Genomic DNA, 27,891 nt, shown 5'->3' on the forward strand with positions numbered 1-27,891 from the left:
TTGGAACTCCCTATGCACCTGTAAATATTTCAAAATATAAAATTACGTTAGGTCCAAGGGCAGTCCCGTGCTAGGGTTGTGCTCCCTTGTTAGAGCTCTGCTTACCTGTGCTGTGACCACAGTTGAGTTCCTCGTGTCCCGCCCGTGCCTGGGCTATACTGACGTTGGCTTTTTGTGTTTCACCCACATGAGTAAGCCCATCGAAGTGTATTGCGTTGAAGGTTTAAACAAGAGGCTGTCTGTCTTTGTCCTCGATTTAGCTCCTCAACGGAGAGCTGAAGCAGCTATATACTGCTATCACACGGGCCCGGGTCAACCTCTGGATCTTTGACGAAAACCCAGAGAAGCGGGCTCCTGCTTTCAAATATTTCATGAGAAGAAATTTTGTCCAGGTTGTGAAGACAGATGAAAATAAAGGTGAGATCTCCTTAAACTCTTCTGGCTGTTGGATACAAAACCCGTTACCCCTGACTTCTTCTTACGATACCCGTGAAACCTATACAGGGTATAGGTTTTTGAGAGCGTGCTTTCTTTCCTTTGCACATTCTTCTGAGAAATGAGCATTCGTATTTACCGCTAAGGTATGTGGGAAAGTGTGGTTGTAATGGGATGGGGGGAGGTTAACTCCTGCAGGGAAGATCTTTTATTGGTCCTTTGAAAGTGAAGGTCACGGAGGGCACCTGGCTGGCTCAGTCAGTAGAGCATCTGACTCTTGACCTCAGGGTCGTGAGTTCAAGCCCCATGTTGGGTGTGGAGCCTACTTAAAAAAAAAGCAAAAGTGAGGGTCATGGGCGAGGGTGAGAAGAAATAGGCTCTGTTGGGGGAACACAAATTGCTATGGTCTTTGGACAGCTGATTGGCGATACCCATCAAAATAAAGAATGTGCAGCTTTAAAAGTGACTCAGCAATTCTTGTTCTAGGAGACTGTTCTAGAACATTCCTGTATGAAACCTCAAAAATTTATGCACAAGAGTGTTCATCACAGCACCATTTGTAATTATCAGAAACTAAAACAACCTAAGTGTCAAGTGTCCACCAACGAGGAGCTGTTTATGGCGGCTCCTCTGGTCCTGCGACACGTGAGTGTGGGTTGTTGAGTAGACATAGATGCCTTCTACTTTTTCCCTTCTGTGCTGTTTGCAGTGTTGAGAAAGCCAAACCAATATTGTGTGTTGTTGTGATAACTTACAGAGACTGGCTAATTAAAAACCGGAATGGAGGTCTCCCGGTAGGAGAACTAACGGAGAAACAATCAGCCCTTCATAAAGGAGAAAATTGCTGTCTTTCTTGTGGGTTAGCTGTTGAGTTGGCTCCTCTAGGCCACAGTTAATTTCTCCAAGGATGGGGGGAGGCGCAGGGCTCAGCTACGGTGCAGAGGTCTGCTGATTTGCTGAACATTTTCCAGCCAGTTGTATGGAGACTATTTCTGGTTACAGCCAATGGCTCAGCTGGGGACCAGGGTGAGACGTTCTATTCCTGGGCCCCGGTGGTTAGGTGTAACAGGGGAAGTTGAAGTCTTGGAGTTAAAAAACCCTAGCTTCTCATTAGAACTTTCTACCTATGCGGCCACGTGACCTTGTTCAGGCACACTGTCTCACCCCGGGCTTTCACTTCTTCAGCGAAAAGGGAGCGAGTGGGCTGGCCTCCCATGGTTGTTCTTGGCCTTTCCTGCAGCGCAAACTCCTTTTGGTCTCAAAATAGATTTTGGCACCTGTTATAAAAGATCATCAGGAGAGGCAATTTTCCTTAATTTAAACATTCAGAATGAAACCAGATCACAATTTATTTTCCATCTTGGTGCATGAAGAATACAAGAAAAGGGCAGTCTTTGCTGTGTTGTAAGTTGCACATGGGAAAGTCTGTGAGAACATCTGTTCCCACTGTGCAGGGGAGCTTGGGCTGAGCGCAGTGACTGTGTTTTTTGGGTTTCTTCCTCATGGGCCGGCAGAGTTCACTGCCCTGTGCCGAGCTACTGTGGAGCTCTGCTGTGAAGGTAAAATGTCCCCCGGGTGCTGACAGCACTCGGGGAGTCAGGACAAGACGCTGCGAAGTTGTCTTTGCACTCACTGCTGCAGGGCATGGCCAGAGGGCTGGCGGGAAGGATTTTGCACCTTTTAAACGAAGCTGGCATGTCCGCCTTGCTGCCCCCGTTGATATCCACGGGCCCGGGGATCCCGGACCCCTCTAGCCCAGATTGGCCTCTCAGCCTGGTGCTGGTATTCAGTCTTTCATGTACTTCCTGCAGCTGTGGCTCAGAACCAGCAGAGAGGGTTGCCCACTGCTGGTGATGCTCCGGGGCTGCAGGAGGGGTGTGATCTAGTCTCCAGCAGGCTAATGTGACGACAGAAAGGCCCGACAGCAGGTGGCTGCGATAGTCTGCGTCCACCAATGGGGATGCGACACGCTGCTTACCATGAGGGCAAAGTCTGGGCGTTTGAAAACACTGTAAAGCACTCCTACCTTGTTCCTTGCTAAAGCCCCTGTGTGGGAGTTTGCTAAGAGCTACATGGCTTTGGATTTTTAAGGAGGAATAGACTTCGCTTTAAAAAAAGATTTTTTTTTAATGTTCACAGTGTCAGCACCTTGATCAGACCTCTTCTGAGGCCTCTCTCCTTGGCTTGTCGATGGTTTTCCCTCCGTGTGAGCCCCTCTTTCTCCGTGTTAATCTCCCTTCTAATAAGGACATAGATCGGATTAGGATCCACCCTAACAGCCTCCTTTTAACTTACTAACTTCTTGCAAGGCCCTGCCTCCGAGTATCATCACATTCGGAGGCCCTGGGGGTTAGGGCTGCAACATATACATTTTTGGGGTGAGGGAGGGGGGCAAACTTCAGCCCATAAGAGCACATTTAAGGGAATGAATGCCCAGAGAAGCAAACCCACTTTTCTTTTTCATTTCAGACTTTGATGACAGCATGTTTGTTAAGACCTCAACCCCTGAGGAATGGATCGCGCAAGGAGAATATTATGCTAAACACCAGTGCTGGAAGGTAAGTGCTGGACCAGGAGCCTGGGGGTGAGGTCTTTGTGACTGGGGACCTCATCAAGGCCTCACAGGCAGGTTTTCCGCCATCCAGCTTATCACCAGGATAGGGCAAAGGTTATGGCTGTTGTGCTACTTCTTCCGAAACATCAGGTCGCCCCGCGATGAAGTGAGCTTCCTGTCCTGCTCCTTCCCCAGTGCAAGGGTGACGTCCCTTCCCTGTGGCCAAGTGCCAGCATGTACCAGTAGGAAGAGGGAGTGTCATGGCTTCCGCCCCACCCACAGACCCTTCTGTTAATTTTCTTTTCCTCCTGTGCTCTTCGTTTCCACTTTTTTTGCTGTCATCCCACCGCGTTTTAAAATAGTAGCAGATTGGGGGCGCCTGGGTGGCTCAGTAGGTGGAGCGGCCGACTCTTGATTTCAGCTCCGGTCATGATCTCATGAGCCAGTGAGATGGTGAACCACGCTGACAGGGCAGAGCCTGCTTGGGTTTCTCTCTCTGCGCCCCTCCCCGTGTCTCTTTCTCCCAAAGGAAATAATAAATAAACGTTAAAGGAAATAAAACAGTAACAGGTTGGTCACTGGTTTCTCAAACTGATCCGACATGGACCTGACTGCCAGTCTGGGGCTAGTGAGCATGGGTTAAGCTTTATCACCAGACTCAGTTGACCAATTCTGGGCCACGAGCCGTGTTGCCAGCATGAGCAGCCTTCCTCCGGGCAACGTTATCGCTGCTGGTCCTTTTGAAGTATTGAAGCCAGCGTGAGAAGCCCCATCCCTCTCCCACGGTCAGCATCCCTACCCATCACACGGTCTCAGGTGAGGCCCCAGGGCCTGTGTGTTTCCCGTGATGCGGTGGTAACGATGTCTCCACCTACAAGGCACAGACACCTTCAGCCCAACAAGCTCATCTTGGGCCCCGTCTCATTCCGTGTCTTCCCTGTGTCATCTGCAGCTTGTCAGGTGACATGATGACTGCAGCAGGTGGCTAAGCAGCCCATCCTCCCCAGCAGCAACCCAAGCAGGGCTGAGGGCAGGCACTTTTCTTCTCAGGGCTCTCTTTCTTTATCAGGAAGTCCCCCGTGGACTTCTTCTGACATCTCACTGCTCGGTACTAGGTCACGTGCCCACGCCTGGTGCAAGGGAGTCTGGGAGGGCAGTCCCATCCTGCGGTCTCAGCCCTTCATGGAAGGCGGGCTCTGCCATGACGCATGGGAGGGAGCGGGGAGTGCTGTGGGCAGCTAACCCGCAGCCGAGTTCGGCTGTAGCTCCTGTAAGTCTCAGCCAGGCCACCCACGTCTGAACTCAGCAGCCAGTCGGCAAGCAGGTTGGCTTCTGGGGGTTAGTTGGCATTTGGCTCAGGTGATGGGGGTGAATGGGGACACGGGCCCCTCATCGTCCAGCAGATGAGCCTGGGCTGAGCAGCATTCCGAGTAGAGAGGGAGGCAAACCATAAGAGACCCTTAAATACAGAGAACAAACTGAGGGTTGATGTGGGGGGCGGGGAAGAGGGGAAAACGGGTGATGGGCATTGAGGAGGGCACCTGGGGGGAGGAGCACTGGGTGTTGTGTGTAAGCGATGAATCACGGGAATCTCTGTATGTAACGCTGTATGTTAGCCAACTTGACAATAAATTACATTAAAAACAGAACGAAGCAAAGAGTAGAGAAGCCCATGAGGCCCCCTGAAGCCTGGCCTCGGAGCTGGCCCTGTATTACTTGGCTGTGTTGTGTTGGCCAGAGTAGGTCACAGCCCAGATCTGAAGGGAGGAGACATAGGCAGCAGTCTTGGGAAAAGCTGCAGAATTATACTGTGAAGGGGTGTGGACCGCTACCGGGAGCACTGAAGGACTGTCGCCACCTTGCGATCAGTCCTAAGGGGTGAATATGTAGGATTTAGCTGCCAGAAGTGGACAGAGCTCTGAAACTTTACCCACTGCCCATCTTTGTTATAACTTGGATGCTGTTATAAAACCAAGATTCTCTTTGGGGGCAGCAGCAGAGAGGGGAAATATGGGCAGCAGGTATGGATATGAACTTGGAAAACTAGACAGTCTTTCCCTTTACTCCCTTCAGAACAGTGTTGGTGTAACCTATACATGTCGCCCAAGCATTTCCATGTCTTTAGCCCTTTTTAAATTATTATTGTTATTATTAATGTTTATTTTATTTTTGAGAGAGAGAGAAAGAGAGCAAGCAGGAGAGGGGCAGAGAGAGAGGGAGACACAGGATCCAAAGCAGGCTCCAGGCTCCGAGCTGTCAGCACAGAGCCCGACGCGGGGCTCGAACTCACGAACCAGGAGATCGTGACCTGAGCCGAAGTCGGAGCTTAACCGACTGAGCCACCCAGGGGTCCCTCTAGTTCTTTAGCCCTTTAAAAAGACCTTTTGAACGTTCGAATCTAAAATCTTTTTATGGGAGCTGGCCCCGACGAGAATGCTATAAAAAGCTTTCTCCTCACCTGATTTTGTTTTGACTCCGCGAAAGGACTTCAGGACCCAGGTTGTTTATTGAGTTTTTGGCTGCATGTCAGTGAATGTTCCAGAACCACCATATAAATGGCAACCACTAGAGGTTCATTCACTCGATAAGCTCCTGTTGAACTACTGGCCAAACATTGCGTTTAGGTTGCAGGGATATGATGGTGAGCAGGACACACACGGAAGGGCTCACGGCCCCTCCTGCTGCACGTGTCACAGATGAGAGATGAGCTGCCCTTAGAACCAGCTGTCCTGGACAGGTTGGCCAGGAAGGATGCTCCAAGTAGGAGCCTTGAGCTGAGTCCTATGGGCTGAGTGAAGTTAACTGGGCAGAGAAGGAACGGGAGAGCGTTTCAGTTAGGAGCAGCATGTGCAAAGGCCGGGTGGTTGCCAGGAGTGTGGCACAGGTCATTGGAATGCAAGGAGGCCCATGAGGCTGGGGAGGCTGAAGCAAAGAGCCTGAGGGAACAAGATGTTGTCCCATCTACTTAATCCTTCCCTCGCTCACGCTGAGACCTAATCTTTACCTGCTGGACCAAACCTGACTTTTTGCCCTGTAGCCTGTGCGCTGAGACGTGGCGTCAGCATTCCTATTTTAGAAAAGCAGCTTTCTGCAGGCCGGGATGGGGGTCCAGGCCATTCTCCTGTGATGCTTTTATGCCCACCTTCTACGCGCTCAACACAGAGGCGCATGACCCGGGGGTCTGGCCAGTTATCTTTCAGAAGATCCCCGTCTCTATCCCCATCCCTACCCCCCTTTCTGTGTTCCCGGCTCTTCCACCAACACTCCCAGGTAGCTATTGTGGTTCCGGACTAGAAAAAACCTGTGTGGGTGCCTTTGGGCCAACGCTCCGTGTCTCTGACCTGAGGTTGCTAGTGCATACGACGAGACCGATGAAGCTTCTCACACGTGGCTTTTGGAAGATTAAGTGAGGGTGTTACTTACGGCGGTCTGTAAAACTAGGTCCTGAATCCCTTTTCCATGGATTCTGGGCACTTCCAAAAGGAACCTTTGAATGGGAAGGGTTCGCTGGTAACGTTACTGGGCTTTGTCCCGTGAGGTCGTTTTCTTCAGCTCATTGGCACGTTCCGGCTCCTCCCCTCAGGCTGGGCCGGGGTGAGACTCACTCCCTTGTCGGTGCACACACGGGCGTGTGCGTGTGTGTGTACGCGCGCGCGTGCGTGTGTTTAACCCTCGTTCCGTACGTCACCTCCAGTTCCTTGTTGGGAATCAAAGCCTTCTGCCCGTTCCAGGTGGCAGCCAAGTGTTACCAAAAAGGAGGTGCGTTTGAGAAGGAGAAGCTGGCCCTGGCCCACAACACCGCCCTGAACATGAAATCCAAGAAAGTCAGCCCCAAGTAAGAGTCCCGGGGGGTCATCTCGGGGCTGCTCTGGTGAGAGCCGCGGGTGAAACCTAGCGGGGGCTCCGTCGCCGGTCCGCGGGCACTCTGTTTTGTCTCCTCCTCCAGGGAGAAGCAGGTGGAGTTCTTGGAACTGGCCAAGACCTATCTGGAGTGCAACGAGCCAAAGCTGTGCCTCAAGTGCCTGAGCTGCGCCAAGGAGTTCCAGCTGTCTGCCCAGCTGTGCGAGAGGCTGGGGAAGGTGAGGCCCAGCCTGCGCTGTCGCTGGGAGAACCGGGCCACCCCGGAGCCGACTCCCTCAGCCCCCGCTTGCGTCAGGGAGGGGCCCCGGGCCTCCAAAGAGGGACACGGCAGCCCCGAGGACTGCAGGGCAGTCGTTTTCTCCACGCGCCCGAGTGTTTCCACGGCTCCAAAGATGTGTGTGCGTGTCCACGTCCGTGTGAAGGTTTGCGATCCAGTGTCAGTCACAGAGGGGCCGAGTGTTCAAATCAAAGGGCCGATGGGCTTTGGCATAGTCCTGACTTCCTGTCCTCCCTGTCCAGGCCAGAGTCTGCCTGTGGCGATGGCCTGGCATGACATGGCGGTTTTCCCGCGTTCTCGGTCACTGCTCTAGTTGCCAACCCATCTGGCGGGCCGCTAGCCACAGGTGGCTATTTAATTTATAATTTAAGTTAATTAAAATGTCGAAAAATAAGAAATTCAGTTCCTCGGTCCCACTAGCCACGTTTCAAATGCGCATTGCTACGAGAACATTTCCATCATCGCGGAAAGCTCTGTTGGGCAGAGCTAATGGTCTAGAGCATAGCTACTCACTGCGGGGTCAGCGGGCTGGCGGGCAGGTCACGCAATTTCACGTGTCTGCACCAAGATTAGCACCAAAGGTGAAAGTGACCAGTGAGAGACTGTTAGGGCAGTTCGGCACTGCCGTGACATCCAAGTGGTGATGATTTTTTTGGCGATTCCTTTTTCTCCTCGAGACAGAATTGGCATGGAAAACTATCAGTTGTAGATGCACGATGTAATGATTCGATACATGTGCGTGCTGCGAGGCGATGCCCACAGTAGGTTGAGTTAACATCCATCACCGTACAAAGATTGTTTTCCCTCGCAATGAAACCTTTTAAGGTCTGTTCTCGGAGCAGCTTTCAAGGGTGCGGTACGGCATTATCTGAACTCACACGGTTCACGTTCAGTGTATCCCTTGTGAGGGATGGGAGGTGTAGAGCGAGGTGGTTCGAGAAGCTTTGCTCTAGAATGCCCAGCTCGGGCTGCGGTATTCCCCCACGTAAAAGGCTTTCCAGCAGGAAAGTGGGTTTCCACGCCTCTCGTCTCCCCGTGAAACCTAGTAGCTCCTGGATGTGCAGAGCATCCCGGGCATTGGATGGGGAAGGGAGCGGCACCTGCTGGGGACTTTGAAGTGTGGCCCCCAAGTCAGTGTAAAGAGCATGAGGCCTTCATGGTGCTGCCTGCCCGGCCCCACATTTATTAGGGTGTGCGACCTGTTAGGGTGTGGGAGACGGGGATGGGATAGGGATTCCCCTCTGGGTGGGAGTTTGGGTCCTAAGATTCCGGGAACTAGCGTAGCTTCTAACCTTTCCACGTTCCTTAGCTACCAAATCCTCAATGCCCTGTGTCGCCACCTTGGACCTACTCGCTGACAACTACAGGGAACCAGCCTCAGCCTTTGCTTCCCGTTTTTGCCCAGCAGTGCCCGCCTTGACTGAGTCAGAGACCTTTTCCTTATCGACTCATTTAGCCCACCGCCCCACCCCCAGCCCCAGCCTGGAGAGCTCTTCCTCTGAGAGTAGGGGGCTCAGGGACCAGGAGGCCATAAGTATAGCCTGTGCTCCCTCCTCCGGGACTTCAGCACCTTCAGAACGTGGAGGCCACCCTGCTCCCCTTCCGCGGGTTTGGCCACCGGTGGCAGCCTCGTCTGCTTCCTCTCCCCAGTACATTCTAGCAGCTCCAAGCCCCAGCCAGGGAAGGGTCTGGTCCCAGCCCCCTCCCTGGAAGGGTGTGCAGCCCTCAGCCAGCCTCAGACCTCACGTGGTCATCCTGCCACACTAACCGGCACGATTCACGTTGACCAGCTGGGCAGCAGCCTTCGTCTGTATCCTTAGACCAAATTGCCCCCCTGTTCCCAGCCCCTAAATGTGTGTCACCCCTGCCAAGAAGTGTTTTTGAGGGGACCCTGGGGATGCAAGACCATTTTGCAAGGATTCCTCTGCCTCATCCGCTTCTTGCCTTTTTCCTGAGAGCGACATTGGCTCCCTCGGAAACTTCTCAAGGCCCCTGCTCTGGACGGCAGGTGGGAGCCCTCCGCTCAGGGAGCTGCTGCATAGAACCAGCCCTCTGCTCTCTCTCCGGTTGGGCACACGCTTGGCACCTGGCAGGGCCTGCCTTCACACGGGGGGGGGGGGGGTTTCCTTCAGAGTAATCAGCATTGTCAGGGGAAGAAAGAGGTGGGGTGGTAGGTAATCCGGTTATGGGGTTTTATTCATGTGGCCGAGATGGGTCTAGATGCTCCCGGCTCTATGAGGTCTCGGGACTTAGAAGAACCTCACACCCGAATCTTTCCTTGTTTTTTATGTTTAGTTATTTCCTGAGAGAGAGAGACAGAGTGCAAGCAGGGGAGGGGCAGAGAGAGAGGGGGAGACACAGAATCGGAGGCAGGCTCCAGGCTCCGAGCTCTCAGCACAGAGCCCGACGCGGGGCTCGAACCCACAAACCGTGAGATCATGACCTGAGCCAAGGTTGGATGCTTCACTGACTGAGCCATCCAGACACCCCCATACCTGAATCTTCTTTGAATTTTGGCACTTGGTGCAGATGGTCTAGATAAATAAAAGCCAGCTAAAATTTACTGGAGGGACTGGAATATATTTTGGCTTATTTCATTTTGGTTTTGTTTTCTCTTTGGACCTCAGGTGCCGTAGGTAGAATTATGAAATGAACTATTCAACAAACAGACGCGCCCGGGCTGTGTGCCGGGCACTGCGGGTGCTCAGTGGCCGGTAGGCGACAATACAGGGGCCTCTGCCTTGACAGAGCTTCCGTTCCTAGTGTGGGAGAGGGACGGCGGACAAGCCAGTAGCATAGAAGATGCCAGTGGTGATGAGGCTGGGTGAGGGGAGAGGGGTGTCGGGTGTTGCTGTTTTGGGCAGGGGGCGGGCAGGGAGCTGTCTTGTGAGCAGAGACGGTGCAAACACCTGGAGGGCATCGTGGGCCAAGCGTCCTTGCAGGCAGCAGCCCCCGAGGTGTGAGCGTGTGGGCGAGCTTGAAGAACGGCAAGGAAGCTGGTTGGGCCAGAGCAGAGTGAGTGGGGTATAAGTGGTAAAATGAGCCAGAGAGGGCGGCAGGAGCAAGTCATGTAGGGCCTCCAAGTCCGTGGTGGGGACTGGATTTTGTTGACGTGGGACAGGGAGCCAGTGGAAGGTTCTGATGGCAGGAGCCACACGGAGCTCGTTGTTTGGAGGCTCTGCGGGGGGTCTGTAGGCAGCAAGAGTAGAAGCAGACAGGCCAGTGGATGTGATTTGGGTTGCCATGATGGCGGTGGGGTGCCGGGAAGGGGAATTGCGGAAACGTTGCGAGAGCCGAGCACAAAGGATTAACCAAAGGGCTGGATGGAAGTGTGGGGGGAAGAGCGGGATATGATCTTCTGTTCGCGGCAAACCCACTGTTGGGTTTTGTCTGTTCATCCTCTTCCTCTTCATGGCCAGTCTCCGGTCCCATTCTCTCGTCACTGGCAGCCATTCCAGTGGATGTAACGTGTCATCCCCATATGCATGCCTAATTGAATAACAAATTCTAGTATTTTCTATACATGTATGTTTTGAGCTTTTGTAAATAGCATATTGTTCTGGTTTTCACTCTTTCCACCCCCTGCTATAGTGTTGAGGTCCGGCCAGGCTTGTGACCCCTGATAGTCTTCCAGAATGGGCATCCACCGTATTTGACTTTTCCATTTCCCTAGCGGTGAACGTCCAAGTTGCCACCAACTCCCGGCTGCCACACACAGTACTATGTGGCACAGCACGTCTCCTGCCAGTCCTGGGTACTGCTGGAAATGGGCTTGCTGGCCCTAGGGTACACATATACTTAATTTCACCAAGCGAAAGTGGAAGCCACTTTGCTTTCTAGAACAGCCGTACCACTCTGTGCAGGACGGTTCCACATGCCCCATGTTCTTGACCACATTCAGTGGGCTCTGGTTTTCTAATTTTTGCCAATTTCATGGATGTATCTCACTGTGGTTTTAATCGACGTTTCTCTATCAGTGAGCTTGAGCATCTTCATTGATTTGTTAGTCACGCAAGTTTCCCCCACTGTGACCTGCCTGTTTGTATCCTTTGCCTACTTTTCTGTTGTGATTTCAGGAAAGTCTTTGTCTTGTGGTCGAAAGAATCCATTTTATGTTCTAGATCTGTCTGGTCAAATGTGATAGCCATTAGCCACATGTGGAAATTAAAGTTAAAATGAATGGAAATGGAATGAAATGAAAAATTCAGTTCCTCAGTTATGCTACCCACATTCCACGTGCTTACTCTTCACACGTGCTTAGTGGCTACCATATTGGCTAGCATAGCTGTAGAATATTTCCATCTTCACTGCAAGGTCTATTTGATGGCGCTGGTCTGGATGTTCATGTTTGCCCTCTCTCTGTTAACTTTATTTCACATACCCTTTGTTCAGCAGTTTTGATTCCATCAAAGGAAGTTTATGTGTTTTGGGTTTTATTGAAGACTTTCTTTAACCTCAAGGTCACAAAGATATTCTCCTATGTTTTCATCCAATAGCTTTCACATTTAGGTCTTTATCCTATCTGAAGGTTAATTTTGTATATGGTGTGAGGTTGGGATATAACTTTATTTTTCTCTCTATAAATAATTCTATACAATATATAATATGTATAATACAATATGTATTACATTTTATGTATAATTTTTATGTAATTTTATATAAAGAAATTGTTTTCCTAATATCGCCTATGTCTTAGCATTTTTCACTGGGTCCTAACAAATAGCAGACATATTGTTCGTGGTATTGGCTTATTTTTAAGATCAAAAGTTATGCTATGAATACTCTAAGAGTGTATTTTACTCTGTCCTAGATAAAAGATGCGGCCTATTTCTATAAGCGAAGCCAGTGCTACAAAGATGCTTTCAGATGCTTTGAGCAGATCCAGGAATTCGATCTAGCACTCAAAATGTACTGTGAACAGGAGCTTTTTGAAGAAGCTGCTATTGCAGCCGAAAAGTAGGTGGTTTTATTCTCTCCCTTCCCCCACCCCGCTCCCTCCCTCCCGCTGCTCTCTGGGGGCAGCCTGCCTTGGAGGGTGTTATTCCGCTCTTCTGAAGCGCCCTGCCTGTGTCGCCCTCCTTCCACTCGAGTGGTGGCCTCGGTGCTGGGTCAAGAGCTCCTTGAAAGCAAGAACCAAACCTAAAGGATTAACCGAGAAGCTGAATGGGAAGTGCGGGAGGAAAAAGAGTGGAATATAATCTCCAGTTCCCAGCAGAGTCACCATTGGTTTCAGTTTGTTCATCCTCTTCCTCGTCATGGCCGGTCTCCGTTCCCACTCTCTCATCGGCAGCCATTCCAGTGCCTTTAACATACACGCTCTTAATATATTCACATTTAATATATTCTACTCTCTTTATAAGCTTTGACACAGTGTCATGAGAAGAGGCAGAAGATGATGAAGGGTTTGTTACAAGTGTGTATATAAGACACATGGCAATTTTGTGCTTAATGATGGTTCTGTCCTCTACCCTTACCTGCTGAGGTAGCAATTTCGCTGAATGGACGGATGAAGGTAAGTGCACTAGTGGGCAGTCAGGCCTTTGCTTCACCGTGACCTATGGGCAGACCCTCAGCCATGCAGTCATACATATGTGTACGAAATGTATGTTCACATACCCTCATAAGCTTCACACATGACCCACCGGAGGCCTTCTCGAGCCTTTATCTAGCTCATATTCCAAAGATGATGTCGAGATGGGCAGGGCTAATGGTTGACAAGGAATACAGAAATGGCATGTTACTGGTGCCCCGAAGAGATCTTCTTGGTGGTATGGGGCAGCTAGAATGACAGAGACCGCTATTCTGTGTTTCTGTTTGAGTCTACTCTCAGCTCCTGGAGAAGCAGGGTGTGGGTTGGTTCTACATTTTCTTTGCTTTCTACCAAATTCTGCATGTGACAAAATGAACATAACGGACCCAGGTGTTCAAACTTCAGGTTTTTGGGAAGTTAGCTTTTGTTAAAGTATAATATATAGTCAAAAAGGTGCACCTAATTCTCAAAACATAGATCTACTTGTGTAACCAGCACCTCGATAAAGGTGCCCAGTACCTCGAGTTTTAGTTTTGGAAATGGAAAAGTAGGTGTTCTGTGCCACGGCTGGTAAAGTGAGCATATTCCTTCGTGAGGGTCTTTGGTACCCTTACGTTTATGATATATGCAACGGGTATGTAGTAGTCTGTTTAGGCAACCAGAACGAAATGCCATGGATTGAGGGGCTTAAACAACAGAAATTCATTTTCTCCTAGTTTTGGAGGCTAGAAGTCCAAGATCAAGGCTCCGGCCGGTTGGGCTATTGCTGAGAGCTCTTTCCCTGGCTTACAGAAGGCTACCTTCTCACTGTGTCCTCAGGTGGCCTTTCCCTGGCACTTCCACATGGAGAGAGACTGCAAAAGACAGGTCATTCTCTGGTGTCTTCTTATAAGGACACTAATCCTGTTGGATCAGGACTCCACCTTTGTGACCTCATTTAACCGTAGTCTACTTCCTTTAGAGATCCCATCTCGAAATCCAACCACACTGGAGATTGGGCTCGAATGTATGAATTTCAGGGGACACAAACTATCACTCCATAAAAGGGTGCCAGCTGTGACATTTGTTGGGCACATAGTTACCAGGGTGCTATGCAGTCGTGATATGAGTAATTGACCAGACCAATTCCCTTGTGAAGTCATATGACAAAACTGACCAAGAGGTTGTTGTTTTTTTTTAAGTTTTAATTAGTTATTTAAACTTCTGCCCTCAGGTTTTCAGCAGAGCATTGAATCGTCACAGATTTTCCCCAGAAACATATTTTTCTCTCATTATTCTTTCTCAGCTTGATTGAGGTAGACAGCTGAGAATTCCTATGTGTTGAGTTGAGATCTAAGTGTAATCTGAGTATTAACTGGAAACTCACGTTAGATCTGTCCGAGTGTCCTTTGAGCACCGTGCATATTGAGTGTAGAATTCGGTGGCTAATTGGCATGACCCAAAATGCATTGTGGACCTTGTAGATTTGAAAAGGAAATACCCGGGGAGTTCTTTACACTTGCTGAAAGTACTCACTACTCCATTAGCCGAAGCTCACGTGTGAAGTATACTCCTTTTCTTCATCTTTATTTACAACCCTTCATGGGAGACCTCTCGTAGAAGAGGAAAAGCTAGGAAAGCAGATGTTTGTAGGATAACTCTGAGCCATCATAAGGAGCCTGGGCACTTCTCTGGTTGTGAGGAGACGGGTTTTGTCCTATCAGGGTTCAAAAGCACGCATGTTTTATTGGATTGTTCCAGTGCCTTGAAAATTGGTAGTGTGGGAGGTACTGACTTTGACCAGCAGAGTAAAGGGGAGCATTCAGAGCTTCGTTAATCTCACTCTTATCAACCACGCTCGTACCTGGCAGAAGAGAAAAATCAGAGGTTGGGTGATGAGAGGAAGACTGATGTCGTTAATGTCACGCTGGCGTGTCATGCTCTGTCTTCACCCTTTCTCCTTAGTCCTGTCTCCGACTCAGTGGGGTTGTCGGCCCAAAATGAGGATCGTGCTTTTATGAAAATTTAAGGGTTTCTTTTTTTCTACAGGGATAATTTTGGTTATGCATAATCGTTGCCCTTCAGACTGACTTTCATTTATCTACTTAGTTTTCTTCTCAAAATTTTATTTACTTTTATTTCTTTAAATTCTCAGACTGACTTTCAAACCTAACTTCCATTTGCTTAGGTGGTCACGCCGTAACATTTCATTAATTGAACATACAAAACTTCGTTCCTTTGGAGAATAAAGAATTCATTTTACCCCTGCGAAATGAAGCACTCGTAAAGATGCCGGATAAGTTTAGGCCCTGTTTTGTAATTTAGATCTACACGTGGGTGGGACTTGTGTCTGACTTGCTCTGTGCTGTATCTTGGAGGAGATTTTCTCCTGGGTGGTAATGAGCTGACATTTGGGTCGTCTGTCATTGCAGGTACGAGGAAATGCTGAGGGCCAAGACCCTTCCCATATCCAAGCTGTCTTATTCTGCCGGTCAGTTTTACCTGGAAGCCGCAGCAAAGTACCTGAATGCAAACAAGATCAAGGAGATGATGGCGGTCCTCTCGAAGCTGGACATAGAAGACCAGCTGGTGTTCCTGAAGTCTCGCAGACGGCTAGCGGAAGCTGCAGACCTGCTGAACGGGGAGGGTCGGAGAGAAGAGGCCGCCTTGCTGATGAAGCAACACGGTTGCCTGTTGGAGGCTGCCCAGCTGACTGCCGACAAGGACTTCCAGGCCTCGTGTCTGCTGGGGGCTGCCCGCCTCAATGTGGCCAGGGATTCGGACGTGGAACATACCAAGGCCATTCTGAGAGAAGCTCTTGACCTCTGCTATGAAACCAACCAGCTGGCCGGCATTGCCGAGGCCCAGTTCCTTCAGGGGGTAATCCTGAGAGACTTTCAAAAGCTCAAGGACGCCTTCTTCAAGTTTGACACACTCAATCACTCGGCGGGAGTGGTGGAGGCACTCTACCAAGCTGCCAGCCAGTGTGAGGTCGAGCCTGAGAAGGTCCTGGCCCTGGCTCCGGGGGGCTTGGAAGTCCTCCTCAATCTGGTCAGGGCCCTCAAAAGAGTGACCAACAATGCCGAGAAGGAGATGGTCAAGTCTTGCTTCGAGTTTTTTGGGATTTCGCAGGTGGATGCCAAGTATTGCCAGATAGCTCAGAACGACCCTGGACCCATATCAAGAATCATTCTTGACCTGGATGTGAACCTGAGAGAGAAGAAAACAAAAGACTGTTTCTTGGTAACGACCGACCAGGTGAAACTGGCCCTCAACAAACACCTTTTGAGCAGGCTGCGTCAGATCACGCAGAGCCTGTTTGGGAAGACCTACGCAGGCGTCTGCGTGAGGTTTATCGTGGGCCTGAAATGTGAGGTCGAAAACTGTAAAGATTTCCACAGGCCCTTGCGGCGCTGCGAGGCCAAGTGTTTGGTTCAGTCAAAGATACACTTGGTGGCAATCAGCGGGTTGCTTTTGGAAGCCAAGAAAGTATTCCCTAAAATCTTAACAGAGGAACTCGAAGAAATCGATTACGTTTCGTCTGGCTATATGTACGGCCTTTGCAAATCCTTCCTGAACGTCCTCTTCCCTAAGCATTTCCACCAGAGAGTGTTGTCAGAAAACCCCACGGCCTGCAAAGAGATCCTCAAACCGAACTACAAATCCTTTCGGTCCTACAGGGCAGCTCTGAAAGAGTACGTCCGTCTTCTGTTTCAAAACGAGAGGGCACGAAGCCGCCGGGAGTCTACAGACCTGTGGCTGAACGCCATGCAGGCGTTCCTGGTCTCCTCCAACTATCCGGAGGAGTTCGAAAAGCTGCTCCGTCAGGAGGAGGACAACTACAACAGGGAACTCAAAGCTCTAGAGGCTGAAAAGGAGGAAAGGGGCAGGGGGAGGGGCGGCAAGGTGAAGGGAATAGAAGGAAAATTCGGCATGTTGGCGCCCAACAAGGACGATGACGGTGCCGAGAAGACCCACCTGTGCTTCATCCGGCTGCTGGAGAATTGCATCGACCAGTTCTACGTGTACAGGAACCCAGAAGACTACAAGAGGCTCTTTTTCCGTTTCATGAACGTCCTCGTCAAGAGGTGCAAGGAACCGCTCATCCCCAGCATTGGAAACACGGTGGCCCTGTTGGAGTTCCAGTTCGTCCACTGCGGGGTGGTCCTGGCCCGCCTGCGGAAGAACGCCATCCTCCGCCTCCCCAAGAGCTACATCGCGCTCTTGCACTACTGGGAGTTCCTGGTCAGCAAGAAGGACAGGGAGCCCGGGGACGTGTTCTCCATCGTTCAGGAATACAAGCCTAAGGACGTGGCCAGAGCCATTCAGGATTTCCGGTTCCACCTCTCCTACCTCGTCAAGGTGCTCTGCGGCCAAGAGAATGGGAACTTCAACGTCCTGCTCGACGCCTTCGGTGAGATAGACTGTGTGGTGTCCGGGGAGGCAGAGCGGACCCTGGTGCTGTGCTTGGTGATGCTGGTCAACGCCGAGGAGGTCCTACAGCCGTACTGCAAGCCTCTCCTGTGCCGCCACTTCCAGGAGATCCAGACGAGGCTGCAGCTGATGAGTAGGGACTGCCCCGACCGGGTGCCCGAGAGGCTCCTGAAAGCGGCGAAGCGGGTGTTGATGGCGGGCAACGTGAAGTCGGTGGCTGAGGCGCTGCGGGACCTGCTCTTCGAGCGGGACGAAGAGTACCTGATGGACTGCTGCTGGCGGTGGGACAGCGCGCACGCCAAAGGGCCCGTGGTCCGCGGCCTCTACCACGAGGAGGTGAAACTGAGCCGCCTGCCCAGTGTGGAGCCCGCGGACTACCTTGCTGACCCCGAGTGTGAGATCGGTCAGGACGAGACGGACGAGCTGGCGTCGGAAGACCGAGACCCCGTCCTCGCCGCCATTCTTTCCCGGAAGCAGCGGAAGGCTTCCGTCCGGCGCAAGTTGAGGAGGGTGTGCCTGGTCGTGTCCTTGTGCATCAGCTGGAGGAGAAGGGTGAGCACCCAGGCGGAGTGCTTCCGAGAGGAGACCAGGGAGCCCGGGGCCGGGAACTTTAAGAAGGCCGACATCGACAGGACCCAGTGTGACCTGTGTGGGGTGAAGTTCAGCCGAGGTCCTGACAACTATTTCGGCCCCGGGAAGGCACTTGAAGGAGCGGCTGCGGAGGCCGTGGCCCCTTCCACGGCCGAGCCGGGAGACGAGGAGGGTCCGGAGAAGAACAGCGAGTCTTACGAGCAGCACATCCGCCTGGAAAGCCATCAGAGGCAGCAGGTGGCCTACCAGAGGTACTTCGAATTTTTCCATGAGAAGGTGGACCCGGCCATCGACGAAGGCAAGCTGCTGGTGCAGGACATTGAGCAGAGCGTGTGGATCCGCAGTCACCTGGGCTCCAAAGAGCACAGCCATATGTTGCAGAGGAAGGTCCAGGAGAACATCAAGAAGGTCTCGGATACGGTGGAGGACCTCTACAGGCGGAAGGCCTGGGCTGGCGGTAAGGCGTCCCCAGAAGTTGGGGCCCGGGGGGGCGTGTCAGAACCCAGGCTTTGAGAACACATGTCAGATCAAGTCCTGGGAATGACAGAGCTTGGCGTTGGCAGAAATACAAGTGAGGAGCGGGTGTTCTCAAACCACGGCAAACCCCCATTATTTGAACCACCCCACCCCACTGAAAACATGTGGTTATCTTGAGTCAGGATGGTTTCCCTGGCACCACACAGAAGAGAGGGCCTTGCTCACTAGTTCTGTGATGAGGACGTCGGGAGGGCGTTTCAAGTTCTGTGACAAGGACGTAGGGAGGGCGTTTAACGTCCCGAGGAAACTCTTCAAGCTTCCGATCTGTTCTCCAGTGACCCATTTCTTGAGCACCTACTCTGTTCTGAACGTTTGACTAAGATCTGGGGCTGCATAGCTGGTCTCTTCCTTTTTAGGAGGGTTCTTAAACCATACCCGGCGTGAGACCTTAACAGTAAGAATTCTTATGTGGCCTTTGAATCGATTTCCTCTAACTTCCTTGTTCGCGATTTCCTAGCAACACCGAGTGCAAGTCGTGTTATGTACCAAATAAGTGAAATTTCGTGTTTAAAACTCATTCTGTCATCCAGACACTCCAGTGTAAGGTTTAAGGACATTTTGATGTTTATTTATTCTGGGGAGGGACAGAGACAGAGACCGAGCATGAGCCAGGAATGGCAGAGAGAGAGGGAGACACAGAATCCAAAGCAGGCTCCGAGCTCTGAGCTGTCAGCGCAGAGCCCCACACAGGGGTCGAACTCGTGAACTGCAGGATCATGGTCTGAGCCGAAGTCCGATGCTCAGCCAACTGTGGGTTTAATGACATGCTGAACGAGGTTCCCTGAAAGGTTTGCTGTTGGCAGCCTCTACCGTCACACAGTGATGGCGTCAGGCTAGCATTTAATTGCAATTTACGTCTGAGGTGGCAGAAGGTGGCTGTGGGTCCTTATCCCGTCGTCCCCCTCAGAGGAAGCACACAGACGGCCCTTGGGAGGTAGGGGCTCTGGCTCTAGTACCGATTAGTCTGGTTCCTGCGGCAGCCCCTTCACTCAGAGCCCTTGTTCTTTGGTTCCTGTAGCAGAGGAGGTGATGGCTCATTTGGTCAACATGCTGATCCCGTCCGTCAGGGATGCGCGGGCATGGCTGATGAAGGCAGAGCTCCACTTAAATGAGGAAGGTAAGGAGCCCTTTATCCCAGGGCTTTGCTCTGGGTCTCGTGGCTCTTGGTTCCGCTCATTCCCAGGTCAACGCGAAGTGGGGTCACCTATAACGTCCACTCACTGTCTAGGGTCATCTTCCCCCAGTGAGTCGAGTAACATCTGAGTTCCCCCCTCTGACCGAGGGCTCATGTTAGTTGCTTTTTCCAAAATCTCTTGGGCCGCTCATGGGCTCCTATCGATGACACCCAGTCACTACTCATGCTCAATACAGTGACTCCCACGCGTAGACAAAGTATTGAAGAGCCGTCTTTTGGCAAACAGGGTCGCCTCTGTCAACCATTCATGTAAGTCCGCGAATATTTATTGAGGGCCTAGTCTGTATCAGCGCTGTTCTGGCCTTGGGGATATAACGCCAACGCATTTGTGAGCAAAACAATATCACAGGGGAGACTTACACACCCCTTCCTAGAGGGTTAAGGGCTTGTACGGAGTGAGTCAGGTTTCTCTCCTGACAGAACGATCTTGCCAAATTCTGTATCATCCCTCTTCCCCATCCCAACTGCCACCCCCTCTTGGCCAGACCTAATCTTTTCTTAGTCCGTGTATTTCATATGCTCCAGATTGCCCTTCTGTGGGTCCTCCTAATCCAGATGCTACTGGAAAATCTAGACCCCAGAGCCGGGGAAGACTAAAAGGGACTTGGCCCAAATATCTGTGTCGGGGAAAAATATCCTTAGAATATATTCCCTGCCAGGACCATGATTTTTGTGATTGTTTCAAAAGGGAGATGACTGGCATACCAACTCGAGTTTGTGGTTGAATTTGGGTTTTTGTTTGATTTCTTTGCCATTTAAAGGGCCTCTGAAATCAGGGCAGAGGCACCAGCCTGTACAAGAACTTAATTCTAGAGAAGGGTGTTTCCTTTGGCTCTGACCCAGGCTTTTTTGCCCTTTAATTTAAAACAATTACAGAGACATTAGGTTTTATTAGCACGTTCTGTTTTACAGTGGTGTGAAAAAAAAAAAAAAATCACCGTTCTGTGCTTTGTTCCCAGTGTTGTGTTTGTTTCTTTTTGGCTTTTGAAACAGGTATTGTCCAGGAAGATGATTACGAAAATGAAGCCGAGGACTTTGGTGAACTCCGTCCTCGAAGGCGTTCGCGGAAAGGTGGAAAGCCGAGAAAATACTAATGTCCGCTCAGCTGCTGCCTCCTAAGCCTTCAGAACATTCCATCCTGACTTAGAATTCCGAGTGCTGGGGCAGATGGGGGGGGGGGGAAAGAATGTAAATTAGCTTAAAAGGGGGAGTCTAGCCATGCCTTTGATTTTTATTCTTGTTACAAGAGCTGCGTGTGCCCAGGGTCCACGTAGGCCCTCTGCTGGCCACTCCTTACCCCCAGGCCACCCTCTGCTCATCTCTGAACCTGCTTACAGCCAGGGCCCTTCTGTTACGGCCTCTTGTCTCCGTGCAACTTTTCTGCCCTCCTTCTCCCCATTTTTTGTGACCATTTCCAGCTACCTGTGCGAGTGACGGTGAGACTACCTCAGAATGTAGTCAAGAACTCCCCAGCGTCCTATGGGTGGGAGCCTCAGGACCTTTGCCCTAGAAGGCAAGCCTTGGGGGGCGTTGTGGGGGATTCCCAGCCTGCCTCTCCGAGGTGGTCCTAACTCTGCCTTGGCTATGGTGCAGACATTCCACAAGTGTTTGTATGTAGCCCTATGTGTCTCACTTTCTTGGTTGAAGGAGGCTCTTGCTTTACCCCCAACTCCCACTGAGCCAGCAGCCATCCGTATGGTCCCATTCTGGAGGCCTTCGTGCCGCTCACGCTTCCTGCCCACCCTCTGCCCTGCCCCCCAGCTCAGCCTGTGTGAAAGCTCGGCTTACGTCGGTCCTTCCCTGATCTGTCCTCGCAGCAGAGCCAACTCCCCCCCCGCGCCGTGTTGCTGCTGCTTTTGCTGCTTAGCGTTTTCTCTTTATCGTCTTTCTAAATGACTCTATTTCCTTGTTTCTAATTTTTATTCCAGGTGGTTTTTATAAATTTCACTTGCCGGAAAAAAAAATCAAATCTTGCCGTATTATCACATTTTTATAAAGTGAAATCATTTCTCTTACGTGGAGCTGTCCGTTGACTTATTTCCGGTCTCCACTCAGTCAAGGGGTGGATCCTGGGGCTGGTTCTCTCTGGCCAGCTGGTTGACGCCTTCTGAAATGAAGACATCCGGGGACTCACAGCTGGTTGCGGTGTCTTGAGGGCTTGCCTGTGTCTCCTGAGCGTTTAGGGTGTGGACTGTGGGAGTTTTGTCACTGCTGCCTATTGGGACTGCCCCCAACAAGAACATTGCCCCGGGAGGCAGGAGACCCGGGGTCAAATCTTCTCCTGACCCCACTGAGCCGTGTAACCTGGGGTGGTCAGATCACTGAGTGCCTGGATGTGGCACTTGAGTCCGTGGGGGCTGGGGGTCTGCTGTGGGACAGAGGCAGTGACGTGGAAAAACAGCAGTGATAGAAATGCATATCATGTGGGTGGCAGCTTCATTTACATAACCCAGTGGGGCCTCAGTTTCCCCTTTAGGGGAGTTGAATGGTCTCAGAGCCCTTTGTGCGTGCCCTGATGCCCAGTGGCTCTGTAGCTTTTGCGATGGGTTCGAGCACCCTCAGGTCTTGGCTCTGGGATCTCAGGATTTGCTTGCGTTGAATGAGCAGGACAGCTGAGTCTCCAGAAACAAAGCGTCCTCTGTCCTCTGATCCTATGCCTCAAGGTCCAGGAGGCTCATGACTGGGCCAGATGAGCCTGCTACCTTCTGGGTCAACGCTGTCTGATAGAACTCCCTGGAGAGAACCACTCCCGAGAATCTACCTCCTCGACTCATAGGGGTCCTCGACTCATAGGGGTGCAGAGGCTGGGGAGAGAGGAATGGGATTCAGCAGTATGGTCAGCAATTTCCCCTGATGACCTCAATCCTCAGGCCCCACCCGGTCCAGGGGCTTTGGTGTCCCAGGCCTTGCCTGGAAGTCCGGGAAGGGGGTAGGTGTAAGGGGTCCCTAAGAGCACTCTCATGTTCAGGAACGCTAGCAGGGCTCACGGGACTCAGCCAAAGCTCTACGGAGCACCATCTGTAAAGGGAAAAGGCACATGGGCGGAGTCGAGGGGGATGTCAAGTGCAGGCCTCTGAGGGTCCTCTCCCGGTGAACTCACACAGGATACACTTAATTCCCCCACTGACAAGTGTGACAACACATGTGAATTGTTGCCGATCAGAAATTATTAGCGACTCAGTGCTCAGAGTTTTTGACGGGGGCTGCTCATGTAGGCGTCTTCTGCCTAGCACGTAGCAAAGTCCCAGAGTCTCAGACAGAAAGCAGGTGTTCCGCATGAACTACGGTGTACAAACAGTGAGCACTGTGAGGTGCGGTTATCGGTTCTGAGGACGGCAGGAACCTTCCAGAAATTCAAGTTCCCAGACGCCAGCCAAGGGGCACCTTTCCGAGCAAGCCTTTCAAAAGCTAACAGACCTACTGTGTTAACTCTCTTCCGCCTCAGGGGTCCCCCCAGGCTGGAGCTCTGTCGTGATCACCCCCACCCCCAGCTTGCTTTGTGGTCCTTCCCCCCCACTGTGTACCTCGCTGCTGGACAAGTGTGGACATAGCTAGTGTCTACCTCCCCAGTCAAGAGGGTGGATTCTCAGGGACAGATGACCTTCCAAAAACCCATCACGAACAATCAGCTGTTTTCCTAACTGCCTCAGACATGGATCCCACTTCTTTGCAGTCAGCATTAACCATTTAGGGTGGTGTTTGGGGCCCTTGAGGATTGTTGGGGGAAGGGAAGGGGCTGGATGACTCCTACCAACACGTACATGCTTTGGCCTGACTGTTCTTAGCCGAGAGCCCTTGTTCTCCTCAAATTCTCTCTGGGGACAAAGGGCCAGTCTTGTAATGACTGGAGGAAGGAAGGACACTGAGGGTCCCTCTTCCTCACAGCCGGCTACACATGTATGCCAGTGGGATAGGGTTCAGCTAGGATAGGAAGCACGGGACCAAGGTAGATCTGCGTGGCCTCTCGGGTTTCTAGAAGAGCCTCTTTTCTTACTGGATTATCATCGGCACGGGCCATATGACACTCTCACCGAAACACCTGAGTGGGTGAAGCACGTTCTTCTCTGACCGTCTATTTGAACAAGGATTCATCCACTGCATCCCTCCGTCTCGATTTCTAAAAATATCTTTACTGTTTCCTATGACGGCAAATATAATCCAAACTATTTTTAAAAATCCAGCTCTTACGGAGTCCTCAGTCACCAGCACCACCAATTTGGAATTAAATTTGTATTTATTTTTACAAAAGTGGATTGAACCATACGGCCTCCACTTTAGCTTGAGTTTTCAGTGAGCCATTGGTGTTTGCCATTTTTCCACGCCAGCACATTTAGCTCTTTTTAAAAACTGGACCATATTCATGGTCTTTAGCCATGCCCCCAGCTGAATACGTGAGTTCCTTCCAATTTTACACCGTCCCAGATGCTCCTGGACACTTGCTGTAACGCTTCTCTAATTTAAATCCCTAAAAGTAGGAATGCTGGTAATAAACATACAACTGAATATGATTTGGCCCTAAAAAGGAAGGAAATTCGGACACACCCTATGACATGGATGAACCTTGAGGACATGATTCTATGTGAAGTAAGCCAGTTGCAAAAAGACAAATACTACACGAATCCACTTATATGCATCACCTAGCGTGCTTAAAATCGTGGAGAGAGAATGTGGAATGGTGGTTGTCAGACGCTGGGGGGAGGGGAAATAGGGAGGTGTTGTTCAATGGGTAGAGACTTTCAGTAAGATAAAGTTCTGGAGACCGATTGCACAATGTGAATGTACTTAATGCTGTTGTGTTGCACGCACAAAAGTTTAAGGTAGTAGATTGTATATTACGTGCATTTTACCACGATTAAAATAATAATCTAATAATAATAAATAATTTTTTAAATCCCCCCAAACAAAAAGTGGGAATGTCAAGTTCAAAGGTGATTCCAGTTTGAATTTTAATAATGTTGGCGAAGTGCCTCCAGAGGGGCTGTCCCGGTCTTGTTTCCACCGCAGGGTGTGAGAGATCGCTTCTCCCACAGCCTCTCCAACATGGGCATTGCCGATCTGTTCTCCATCATGATTTGGTCATGGCAAATGGGGACAGAGAGAGGGCAGAAGCTGACACTTAACTTGAAGTGTAACGAAAGAACGTTCTTCTGTTCAGCCCATCTAGACACTTGAGTGGCCACAAAGTGAATTTGGGTTACAGTGTTCTTCAGGGTAAGTGTAGATCTCTGTGGATGCCTCCGGAAACTCCAGACTTATTCTAGCTCTTCCCCATCCCATCCCACTCCCTAACCTTAAAACCATGACTCCAAATATCACGGACTGGCCTACATAGTTCCCTGAAACAGCTGTCCTGCAGAATCACTAAAACTTGGGTTAAAAATAGCCTCGGTCTCTAAAAGAAGGTTAAGTCCCTGGAAACAAAGACCTCTTAGAAATGTCCCCACCTCCGTAAAGGGCACACAAAAGCTGCCCCAGCTCTTTCCCCAGAGCTGGTCTCTACTCGTGACTACCCCTCCCTGCCCTGGAAACAGATTGTTGCCTGAAATCTTTTCCCGTTCTTGGTCCATCGATGGAAGAAAAGCAGGGAATAAGGGAGTATAATGCAATTACAAACAAGCTACAAGCTCGTGTCCTTATTTCCATTTTATAAATGCCCAAATTGGCTCAGAGGCTTTAAAGAGCATGTCTGAATTCCCATAACTAGTATAAGGAGCCAAATTTCAATCTTATGTCTCACTTCAAAGATACAGCGGTGACAGTACCCTGCTTCCCAAGGGCAACCCCTCCCCCCAAAAGGTCCTATCAGTCATTCGGGTCGCAGCACCACTGAGGAGGGCCAGATGATGTGTCAGGCAGAGAACAGAGAATTCTGCAGCACCAGGAGACGTTTCTAGACAACAACCCACCTAAAGAACGCCCGGTACCTTGCTGATGGCTTCTCCCTCCCCCTTAGCAAGTGGGAGACACATTTTCCCGGATGGTGGGTGGGAGTGAGGATCAGCTATCTCCTGTTGTTGGCAGACCCAGCTTCTCTGCTGTGGGAAGGACTGAAAGTTTATCGGGTTAAACAGGGAGCCTTCCCATGAGCTCTTAACCCCTGTGCTGTTACAGAAGTTGCCAGGTGGGGAGACGGCCTCTGGCCAGCCATCCGACTTTGCGCTCTGCGGTCAGGATCTCCAAAGCATATTTAGAGTGACAAGATCAGGCAAAGCCAGTCTCAGTTGCTTCGGAAAGATATTTGTGGCTGCAGGGAGAGCGGCCACTGTACCTGCTGTGTGGATTTGCCCATCCTTTGGGTCATAAACTTAAGGATGATCCCAGGGACACAGATGTCTGGCAATTGCATGGTGTTGGTCCAAAAGGACGTTCAAGGCATCCCAGACCCCAGATCAGCTTGCTGGAGAAGGCCAGGGATAATTTAGTGAGCGTGTGTGTGTGTGTGTGTGTGTGTCAGAGAGAGAGAGAGAGAGAGAGAGAGAGAGATGGAATTTGAGATGTTAGGCATTGAAATGGTTATTATGGCAGGAGGATCTATGAATCCTGGATTCCTGTCCTGCAAGGACCCTGAAGGAGACAGATGTGTGAGGAGAAATGACCAGAGAAATACCACAACGTTGTACTGTTACCTAAACGCTCTGCCCCAAACCTGCAAAAAGAGTACATATCCACATCCCTCTCCAGATTATATTCCAGTAGTTAGGAGCCCCCTGCTCAAATCTGCCTGAGCTTCCTCCCTGCCAATGTGCTGGGTCAAGGGGGAGCCACGGGTGGCTCTTTCTCCTGCTCTTAACACTCTTGGCTCTACACCTTCTAACCCCCTGGCAGCAACCTTGACCTTGAGTCTCCCCACTGATGATACCCTCCTGCTACATTCCCTGGCATCTGTCCTGAGCTGTGAAGACACACTCGTCTAGCTGTGGGGCTTAAGACAAGGCAAAGAGCTACGACAATCATAATGGCTGTCACTTAGTGAAAAAGTACTTCAGTACTGGCTCACGTAACTACCACCACAACCATCCCCATCCCACGAAGGGAGACTAAGGCTCTGGGAGCTCTAGCCAGCCCTGTCCCTCAGGACTACCCACCTGCTCCAGCCCCAGCGCATGGGGACCACAGAGAAGTTAGTTTGTGTATAGAGACAGAAAGGGTGGAGGTTTTCTTGAGAATCAAAACACTATTCTTCGATCTTCTACTCCACCAACTTCCCCTTCCGTTCAGTTTCCCTTCAAGCAGACGTCAGCGTGTTTCCATTTCTCTGGAGTCCTTTGGCTTCTTCGATTGCCGACTTGCAGGTGTTAATCTGGCACTGGGGGAAGGAGGGGGCAGCATCTGTTTTTTTGTCGCCGTTCACAAAGTCCGTTGTCTTGGTGAGAGCTACGATGTTGGGGATTCTTGCCGCCATGTTGGTGGTCTTGTTGGCCTCGAGGGAGGGCCCTGGGGACAATACAGGGGGTCTGGCACATCCAAGGAAGGGGAAGAGTCCCTCACACGGAATGCTACCGAGTTCACAAGGGAGGAAACGGAACTACAGATGAGGTGGGTGACTTTTTCAACTTTTTTTTCAAGCTTTTTCAGAGCTTCTGGGGCAGACGTAGGGGAAAAACACTTTAGCCCTTCTGCTAGGGCTCTGAGACCAGAAGAGCTGCATGAAAGGCAGCTGGTCATCCCAGACTTTGTGTCCCTGATGACACACACCTGAGCCCTCAGAACCACCCGCAGGATCACCGAGTTTCATCATCAGCTCTTGTGGCTCATCAAAACCCAGACCTTAAGAACCCAAATTGGGTTAGAGTTCTCAGGGAGATCTAGGTTTGTAACTGAAGTGCTTTCCTGGAAGCACTTTCCTCCTATCAAGGGCTTTCAAATAAAAATTGTAAAGCAGCAGAGATCCTGTTAGAACAAAAATAGACTCTGGAGATGCCGGGCTGTCAGGCCATCTATGCTGAGGAGGGGGAATGTGGCCTGGGCACTGAGGGCACAGCTTCTGAGTGAGCAGGACTCTTGCCAGGAGTAGAGAATGGCATCTCTGAACGCTTGCCTGCACGCGCAAGTGTGTGTGTGTATGGAGGGCTGGGATATAAAGGAAGAAGGTACATGTGGTTGAATTTCTCATTCCGTCTGTTCCTTTGCGTATAATTTAAAGGGAAAAGAGTGCACGGGCTGTCCGGGGGTGTCCAGGTGAAATTAAACCACTGCCGTTTAGTTCAAGTGAACTGCACTCCACAGATATGTCTGAAAAGGAGTCTTTGCCAAAGGACAAACACTGTTTTGTCTACTCTTTTTATGGGAGTCAGTTAAACAAAGTGGGAGCCTGCCATCTGAAGGGTCTACAAATCCCTGTCTCATCCTGAGGGACGGTAGCAGGCCTGTGGGGTCAGGGTGAGGGGGGGGGGGTGAGAGTGGGGGTTGGGGGTGGGGAGAAACTGCACAGCGGGAGGGGCCTGTCTGGCAGGAGAGAACTAGAGGCATTTTGGCTAAACCTCCCCCCGCCACTGATG

At 50.9% G+C, this 27,891-nt stretch overlaps 1 protein-coding gene across 1 annotated transcript in view; it reads left to right on the forward strand.

Annotated features, from left to right (window-relative positions):
- The window catches only part of TRANK1 (tetratricopeptide repeat and ankyrin repeat containing 1), a 47,290-nt gene extending 26,005 nt beyond the window's left edge, over positions 1-21,285 (forward strand). The window contains exons 8-15 of the mRNA XM_049629048.1: positions 261-417; positions 2,905-2,993; positions 6,721-6,824; positions 6,936-7,068; positions 11,938-12,083; positions 15,069-18,118; positions 19,217-19,315; positions 20,387-21,285. Of these exons, the coding sequence (XP_049485005.1) occupies positions 261-417; positions 2,905-2,993; positions 6,721-6,824; positions 6,936-7,068; positions 11,938-12,083; positions 15,069-18,118; positions 19,217-19,315; positions 20,387-20,487 (3,879 nt within the window). The 3' untranslated portion in view covers positions 20,488-21,285. The remainder of the gene's footprint in view (positions 1-260; positions 418-2,904; positions 2,994-6,720; positions 6,825-6,935; positions 7,069-11,937; positions 12,084-15,068; positions 18,119-19,216; positions 19,316-20,386) is intronic.
- Positions 21,286-27,891: the final 6,606 nt, after the last annotated feature.

This window comes from Panthera uncia, chromosome C2 (assembly GCF_023721935.1).
Source record: "Panthera uncia isolate 11264 chromosome C2, Puncia_PCG_1.0, whole genome shotgun sequence".
NCBI lineage: Eukaryota > Metazoa > Chordata > Mammalia > Carnivora > Felidae > Panthera > Panthera uncia.